Raw genomic sequence first — 9,473 nt, 5'->3', positions numbered from 1 at the left:
AACATTGATAATTCTAATAATAAATCAGCATATTAGAATGATTTCTGAAGGATCATGTGACACTTTATACAGGAGTAATGGCTGATGGAAATTCAGCTTTCAGTCACGCTTGATATCAGCACTCTTGGAGCAGATCACATCACATTCCAATGAGCTAGGAAATTAGTGTCAGTACTGAACAGTACATTTACAGATGTCTTCAGAAAGGCAGAAACAGCACATGTATGGCCAAAGAAGCAGAAAAGGTGTAAAGCCAGTAGACAGAAAAAATGCCAAAGACAGAAAAATGAATGTAAACATTGGTATGGTAGAAAACATTGAACAAGCCGTACAACATCAACTCTGCATGGATATTAATATCCAAAATATAGTGAAAACACTATTTATTAGCACAGTAACAAGATCGACAGTTTAAGACATTAAATTGTAAGCACAAAACACAAGATACTTCTCTTTTACACATAAACATACGCGCGCATACATTCACTCAAGTTGCAGAAAGTTGAGAAAGTGAGGAAAGAATGAGTTTAGAAGAGTGAAAATATGAAATCCCAAGTTTATAGCAATATATGCAATTGCATAGACCTGAACAACCATCAATCATCTAATTAACCCTCGCATTGAGTCTCTCAATGAGGCTATTAACTAACTTTATATTAAATGCACCAGTTCAGCTAGAATCGGGAGGTTGTACTTGCGTTGCCTTTGTGTTAAGGGATTCCCTTTTGTTGTAGTCATTGCAGAAAGGGGTTTCCCAAGGTTGCCGATTGGCTGGAAGTTCAGAGGTCGTTCGTAGTGAAGTCTTGGGCATTGGCTAAAGTGGAGGCATTGTGGGCTGGTTGAAGTTTTATACGGGCACTCAAGGTCGGACTCGGAGACACAGCGTTGCGGCAAAACTTAACTCAGAACACGAAACTCTCAACGGAAAAGAAAAGAAACTAAAGTAGAAGCCAGCAAGAAGAGTGACGAGACTAGATGGCGTATCTCCTCATTGTTTTGGAGGAGCAGCTGGAGTGTAAGCCAGAGCACGCTCAAAGAGCGCTAAAAAGCAGCGTCAGAACGCGGTGGCAAAAAGGCAAGAAAAAGCATAATTTGATGGTGTCCTGAGTGTTTAAACATGGTTGTTGGCCAGATCCCAAATGGTGTCTTGACCAATTAGACACTGTCTTAGCTCGGGGTGTTGCTATGTTTCTCCTCCCAATACATAAATCAACATGTTATCTTATCAGTCACATGATACAAATTTTCACGCTCTTGCGGAGTATAATTTGAACATGATTTCTATAACAAGAATATGATACATTTGACAGAATTGATTGGAAGGAACATTTCAAGCAAGAAGATTCAAACACACACATACTAAACATGAATATGAACCCATAAGCTATTCAATAGTTATTAAAAATACATGCACGATGAGTGATTAGAACATTATAGACAAGTGTGTGGGTTACATACATAATATAGAGTTATGCAGTGGACTGATATTCGTTTATAAGTCCTTTTAAGATGATTTTAGATGCATCTACATATGTAAAAGACAGTCTCTCTGTCGTTCTGTGAACGTGAGGGTGTGCTTCGTGAAGAAGAAAAAGGTCAAAAGGTCTAGAAGGAGCCTGGTCTTTGTCCTGGGTGGGAGAAACCAGTCCAAGGAAGTATGTAGCTCATGATTTCTTTTATGGATTTACATGTGATGATCAGCTGTGCATCTCTTTGACCATTAATCTTGGTTACTTGCCCCAAATTTGACAAACTCCTTCCTGAGTTGGGTTTATCAATAAGTGTTCTTTTGTGTTAATGTTGCAAGCTGTTCTGTGAAAGAGCTGGTTGGTTAGGCTTGCTTCAGACTGGCTGGCGCTAGGATCTGGGCAGATTTATGACGTTGTCTTGTTGTCCTGGGCCTCTTTGTGGAATTTGGTTCTTTGGGTTGTTCAACACCAATCTGATCAAATCTTGAATTTTCTGATTCACTCTTATACCCTACATGCTTAAGTTGCTTCACTTTTGTTAGACAGCTAATGATCTGTAAAACTCACTAGTATCAGTGTAATTTACATGCAACTCGGAGACGATCATGCTTATCTACATCGATAGACGGCAGTGCAGCGTGTAACACCGCAGTGATATCAGTACACAAGCAGTGATGGGAAGATTGGATCATTCTACTGACTTGGTTCTTTGCTCCTTCATGGTCTGAGTCGTTCGGTCTTCTGTCAAGTGAAAGTCATACATCTTCTTTATGCACCAAGAGCTTGTAACACTTCAAAGAGAAAGGAAAAATTGAAATCGCATCATATGACCCCTTACAACATGTTGTACTTGGTGAAATCATGTTCACCAGAGCACACTCAAAGAGCGCTAAAAAGCAGTGGCAAAACGCGGTGGCAAAAAGGCAAGGAAAAAGACCTAAAAGCATGACTAAAAGCAGTGACTAAAAGCATGACTTAATGGTGTCCTGAGTATTTAAACCGGCCTGTTGGACACATCCCAAAATGTGTCTTGACCAATTAGACATTGTCTTAGCTAGGGGTGTTGCAATGTTTCTCCTCCCAATACATAAATCAACATGTTATCTGATCAGTCACATGGTCCGAATTTTCCCGCTCTTGCAGAGTATAATTTGGACATGGTTTCTATAACCAGAATATAATATATTTTACAAAGTATTGATTGATAGAAAGGTTTAAAGCATGAATTTTCAAACTCATACATACCCAACATGAATATAATCCTATAAACTATTCAATAGTTATTCAAAATACATACACAATAAGTGATTAGGACATGATAGTCAAATGTGTGGGTTACATACATGATATAGAGTTATGCAATGGACTGATATTCATTTCTAAGTCCTTTTTAAGATGATTTTAGATGCATCTACGTATGTATCGTTCTGTGAACGTGCGGGTGTGCTTTGTGAGGCACAAAAAGGTTAAAAGGTCTCATTAAGAATTTCAGTCTGGTTCTTGTCCTCTAGGTGGGGGGGGGAGTCAATCCGAAGAAAGTCTTTAGCTCTGTGATTACTATCATGGATTTACATGTGATGGTCAGGCTGTGCATCTCTTTGACCATCAATCTTGGTTACTTGCCCCAAAATTGACAATCTCCTTCCTGAGTCTGGATTATCAATAAGTGTTCTTTTGTGTTAATGTTGCAAGCTGTTCTGTGAAAGAGCTGGTTGGTTAGGCTTGCTTCAGACTGGCTGGCGCTAGGATCTGGGCAGATTTATGACGTTGTCTTGTTGTCCTGGGCCTCTTTGTGGAATTTGGTTCTTTGGGTTGTTCAACACCAATCTGATCAAATCTTGAATTTTCTGATTCACTCTTATACCCTACATGCTTAAGTTGCTTCACTTTTGTTAGACAGCTAATGATCTGTAAAACTCACTAGTATCAGTGTAATTTACATGCAACTCGGAGACGATCATGCTTATCTACATCGATAGACGGCAGTGCAGCGTGTAACACCGCAGTGATATCAGTACACAAGCAGTGATGGGAAGATTGGATCATTCTACTGACTTGGTTCTTTGCTCCTTCATGGTCTGAGTCGTTCGGTCTTCTGTCAAGTGAAAGTCATACAGACTATGCACAGGAAACAGAAATGATTAGTTCAGTCCCAAATTATGGGTTCTTTTGCAATGCTGCATAAGAAATTATGGCCATGATAGGAAAAAGAAAATGTAGCCTATAGGGAACTTGTTTTCCTCAATGTGCACATGCCTTAAAGCAGTGTTTAAGCTTTATTGTGTGACAATATTTATAGTTATTAAAAACAGTGTGATAATAAATGTTGTATATATTGTATATTTTGTATGTCTGTATTTTGGAACAGACCAGACAGAAGTAGGGACTCGGGAGGGGAACTAATTGCATATAGCACATGTGGCTCTCACGTGATGAAATAACGAACGATTCTCGGACCAGAACTCTGAATCAAGAACGAAGAACTAATCAATTCTGATTCCTGTGCCAGAATTCTGCCGAGTGCAGTAAAGATTCCTCTGATTGAAAAACAAAAACCTAGCATGAAAAAATGTCTAGATACGATTTTAAGCTGTACTGCACATCCCTAGAGATAATCCAAAGTATTTCTTGAATAACTGAATAAATACATATGGTGACGCAGTGAAGTGGTGCACGGCTGTATTTGCGTGGTTGTAGATCTCTCTCTCTCTCTCTGTTAATGGCAGAGTAAAATGAGGGAGTTTATGCCTTTAAGCACCTGCTGGTGGCAGTGTGTGTGTGTGTGTGTGTGTGTATCTCTCTCTCTCACACACACACACACACACACACACACACACACACACACACACACATTCTCTCTCCTGAAGATGTTTTTTTAAAATCATGTACCAAGGCAAGCAGCATAGCTGAGACTGGAGACCGGCTTGGATATTTTAAACACATACAAGCAGTGAAACACACTGTAACTCAGGGGTGCCCAATAGGTCAATCGCGATCTACCAGGCGATGGCAAAGGCAATGCAGGTAGATCGCACATCATTTAAATATCGCACATCATTTAAATATGCTTAGGTCAGTGGTTCTCAACCGGGGGGTGGGGGTGCGAGATGTACTTATAATAATTTAAAAGCAAATATATGTAGCAAATTAGCTCAAAAGGGAAATGTACATAAATAATTACCTTTTTTGTATACATTTTAATTCCTTTGTTTAACAATTCTTTCTGATTATTAGACAGATTTCTGTCCATATTAGACAGAACTGTTAACGACGACAGCGAACAAGGAGAATGTGAACACTGTGTGCGCAGTCAAAATAAAAGTCCCGCCTCGAACACATCGCCCAAACAGAAAAACTTATCAGCCGATGCCGATATTTAAAAAATGCCAAATATCGGTCGACCACTAATCAGATGGTTTGTCTTTGGTTGCCATGGAACCAGAGGCCTGTTCTGCCCTTTTGAGGTGTTAGTGGCACTTCGGGGGAAGGGTTCATAGACCCTCATAGTTGGCCCTTTGGTTAGGTGAGGGGGCGTTAGATATTATTTGTTAAATATAACAAATAGTTGTGTGTCTGATTGGTCCAAATGCTACATATAAATAAATAACAGCACCACCTCTCTACGTATTCTGTGATATTCTATGTTTCGAACAGCAGCTTAAAACACCTGACCGCTGCATGAGCATATGATAAGCAAACTACAGCTCTCGGCTGGATAAAGCAAGCCAGTATTGTGCTAGTCAAGTTTTGATGGATGACGACTGTAATCAAGGTAAAGATGATTACAGTGACATACAGGAGTACATTATGCATGCGTGTGTCCATTATTATTGATGCGCAAATGAACTGTGTATGTGCGCTCTCACTTCAATGAATTCACATAGTTGTATACAGCATATTGTATACAGTGTTTAATAACGGATGCTCACATGTTTTAGAGAAGTTTGTGAGGATCAGTGGTGTTTATGTACATATGGGCATCAGATGCTCCAAACACAGACTGACAGAGGAACTATTCACTGATGACATCGAGCCACTTTCAGATCACTGAGTTCAGAATGGTTTTATTTTTCATTTGTATTTTGGTGTGTTTAGTGATTCTGAATGGATCCGTTGTTTATATGCAGTCCTTTGGTATCTTCATGTCGTCTTGTTTGGTATGGCAGGTTGACTTGTGCTTATTTGTTAAAATTACTGTAGAATTGAGCTTTACATACTTTTAAGTTGTACAGAATATCTGTAGGTTGGGGGGCCTTGCAGTATTGATTTGGAGAGGAGGGGGTCTTGGAGTAAAAAAAGGTTAAGAACCACTGCTTTAGGTAAATGCAGGCCAAGTTCTATGGGATACTAAGAATTAGGGCTGGGCGATATGGTCAAAAAAATTATCACGATAATTTTTTCCATATCAGTCGATATTGATAATTATCACGATAAATGTCAAATCTTTATTTCTTTCCAGTTTAAAGCCAGATTTTTGCTCCAAAGTGAAAGTTGTAGAAACCAGACCATTCATTTTCCTTAACAAAATAAATATCTAAATAGAAAAATGTATTTCTTAGTTTCTGCATTTTCTAATGAGTGATATTTTTTCAAATCAAGAAACAGGTTTGGGTTGCCTGATAATATTAATAATAATAATATCACTTTTTGTCTCTCAGAAATGCACATTTGATAGTAGCTTGAGTTAGGATGCAGAGGTAAATTTTTGTTCATTATCAAAATCAGTAACATCTCTAAAAATTGTAGCAACCTCAGTTTTAAATGGTTAAGTTTTTTATTTATTTATTCATTTTTAAATTAAGCATCGGTCTCCCATAGTAACATATATTTAAATCATGATAAACACAGTTAAAACCACACATATAGCACCTCAACACCATGGTAAAAATATAACTATATGGTTTTTAGGTAGCATATTTGTATGAAAAACAGCAGTCTAAAAACATTCAGTATAAATGCACACATGCTATAGCTTAATCACAAATACATACTACAATTATATAGGTCTACCATTACTCCTGTAATAAAATTCAGTGTGAATATCCCAAATTTCTGCCACAATACCATGGTGCAGTGAGTGTTACTACAGTAAATCCATGGTAAATGATGGCGATTTGTAGACTGAAAAGCCTTCTGACTGTCTCGTTGCACACAGCGTTTCTCCTGTTTGGCTTTAAACTAGTTTAAATCACAGAGTCGTTTGTGTTCATCGCTGAATTCAAGCGCTTCACACTGGATCTTTTTCGTTCCGTTTTTTGGCGCATAGACATTATATCGAACATTTATCGAACTCTTCATATCGTTTTATAGAGGAAAATTATATCGCGATAATTATCGTTATCAAATTATCGACCAGCCCTACTAAGAATAGAACATTATTATTTATTATTTTTTTTTAATTAATAATTAAATTAATGCAATATAAAGATACATCCCAACAAGCTTTTTATTTATTTATTTTATATGTATTTTATTATTCATGTATTTATTTTTCATTTGGTAAATCTCAGTGATTATCTCATTTGAAAAGCAGATCCCCTAACAAAAAATTGTGGGCACCCCTGCTGTAACTGAATTTAATTACACTTTAAAAAAAACAAAGCATCACATTTCAGAATAAATACCGCTTAAGTTTTCCTACCTAGTCTTTATTTTTCTTGATTTACAGTAAAAATATAATTGAAACAAAATAAATTTACTTGAGAAGCAACACTGCATAAAATATTAAGTATTTGTTTGCAAAATCAAGTGAAATACACATAAATTAAATATACTGTATGAAGAAAATATCCCGGAGGGTTTAAACGCAGAAGTAAAGCTCATATGTTATTTTAGTTAAGTTTTTTAGTAAAAAAAAAGTACATTTATTATTTGAACCGCAAAGGAAATCTTTCTTTTGGGGAAATTGTTTTTTATATCGATTATTTTTTTGTTACGCCATTAAGAGGCGTTACATCATGTCTATTTCAGTTATCCTAGCACATATCAATGAGCTGAAATAACAGATATAAACAGCTTGGCAGGTTTAGCAAGCAATTTTACTCACTCTAGGCCTTGTTTATTCTGGTGTTGGCTAAAAGACTTCCACTGTAAGTGCATTACTGTACACACATTTGTTATTAGGAGTTATTAGGTCATTCATACCATCACTATCATCAAAAGTGTATTCACACAGAATCTGTCTTGTGTCCTGCATCAGAAAAGAAAAGAAGGCTTATGCTTACTGATGTTTCTACGAGAATGAGAGCAGTGGGCTGACATTTAGACAACGCTAGCGGGAACAGAGTCATGCAGAGAACAGACAGAAGACTCACGGGTGCGAATGCGCCGTCTCGTAGCGCTCGAAGGCGTGCGTCAGGTCGTGCTTGTTGTTCATGTAGCACTGAGTGCACAGGTCGTAGTCGAAACACACCTTACACTTCCAGCGCATTCCCATGATGCCATGCTTCTTACAGCTGTCACAGATGATGTTTGAATGTCGGACACCTACGAGGAAGAAAGGGAAGTGAACACAAGGGTATATTGAATGAAAGATCAGCATGTCTAATTCATTTCATAAGGTCATCTTCTGCTAGAATCCAGCAAACGCTGAAGACGACAGCAGCGCAGTGAGTCTCTGAACACGCTCATGGCCCTTTAAGGTCTGTCTGCATGTCTGTTTTCCAGAGGCTTTCACTCCATTAATCAGAAACACGTCGTTTGAGGCAGATGAGACTGGTTTTAATGATGCGGCAAAAGCATTAAGCATTTCCTTATAAACACAAGAGCCACAGTCTCCTGCTGAAAGATAAAAAGAACTCACACACTAGGGCTGCTCAATTATGGCAAAAATCATAATCACGATTATTTTTGTCAATATTGTAATCACGATTATTTAACCCGATTATGAGTGGGCCATATGACCAAAACTTTATGAGTGATTTATTTAAAGATAGTGATATATCAAATACATATTTTCTGTAAATAAGATTGCTATGACATCTACATTTTAGAGACCAGCGAAATTTCACAATTCTCAATATCACAGCAGAGAACTAGGGTATAATATTAGCTAGTAAAGAACAAACAAACAAACTCCTCAAAATTATTGAAAATAATTAACTGTCAGCAATAAAAGGACAAATACAATAGTATAAAAAGATACAAATGAAACAAACTGTGCTTAGAAGGTTTTATTTAAGGCTATTGCAAGTCTAAAGTAGGCTCGGCTATTCAGTTAACAGCCTACAACAGAAATTAATAATCGAATGTAAAAAAAAGCATAGTCTTCACTGTAATAATTAAAATTTCTTTGTTTTTTATTGAAGTTACAAAAGTCCTTCACTCAAGAGCAGCGAGTGATTTTGTCTTTGTGCTTAATATTAATCAAACAACAAAAGACACAGTCATCAGCAGGAATATCAGCCCGCTGTCACTTTAAGAGCGCACGGATCCAACAAATGTATTTTCATTCTCAACTATTTAAGTTCATTTCTTACATGACCGACGAGAGTTTATGTGAATAATCACTAAGCGCTGCATTTTGATACATTTTTGAATTTATTCTTTACATATTTTTGAAAATATTTATTATTTTGTATTTGACCGTTTGAGCTAAAAGATGACTTTACATGTCCATCTTCTGCATATAAATGCAGTGCATATAAATCCTCCTGGGAAACATTAATAAATCGAATCAACTTTAATAAATCAAGCAGTCCCATTTTACAGAAGTTACCACGCTTTTAAAAACATAAATAAATCTAATCAACTTAAATAAATCAAGCACGTCCCGTTTGGCAAAAGTCTCGTTACATGATTTTACTGATTTGCATGTGAAATTGGGCTTTTATGGAGGAAGGAAACTGCTGGAAAGGGGGCAGAATGGGAGCAATAATAGTTTTATCTCGATTATTGTGTTTCCATAATCGTTGTATTTCGATTAATTGCACAGCCCTATCTAACACACTCTCACACTCACGCACACACACACACACACACACACACACACACACACACACACAC

At 37.2% G+C, this 9,473-nt stretch overlaps 1 protein-coding gene across 1 annotated transcript in view; it reads right to left on the bottom strand.

The window, feature by feature from the left end:
• Positions 1-9,473, bottom strand: part of LOC107697992 (E3 ubiquitin-protein ligase MIB2-like) — a 75,556-nt gene that overhangs the window by 47,744 nt on the left and 18,339 nt on the right. Inside the window, exon 3 of the mRNA XM_016498898.1 lies at positions 7,784-7,955. Coding sequence (XP_016354384.1) covers positions 7,784-7,955 — 172 coding nt within the window. The remainder of the gene's footprint in view (positions 1-7,783; positions 7,956-9,473) is intronic.

The sequence above is a fragment of the Sinocyclocheilus anshuiensis genome, unplaced genomic scaffold (genome assembly GCF_001515605.1).
Source record: "Sinocyclocheilus anshuiensis isolate Anshui unplaced genomic scaffold, SAMN03320099.WGS_v1.1 scaffold1950, whole genome shotgun sequence".
Classification (NCBI taxonomy): Eukaryota; Metazoa; Chordata; class Actinopteri; order Cypriniformes; family Cyprinidae; genus Sinocyclocheilus; species Sinocyclocheilus anshuiensis.
Note: the sequence above shows the minus strand (reverse complement) of the source record. Positions and strands in the feature narration are given on the sequence as shown.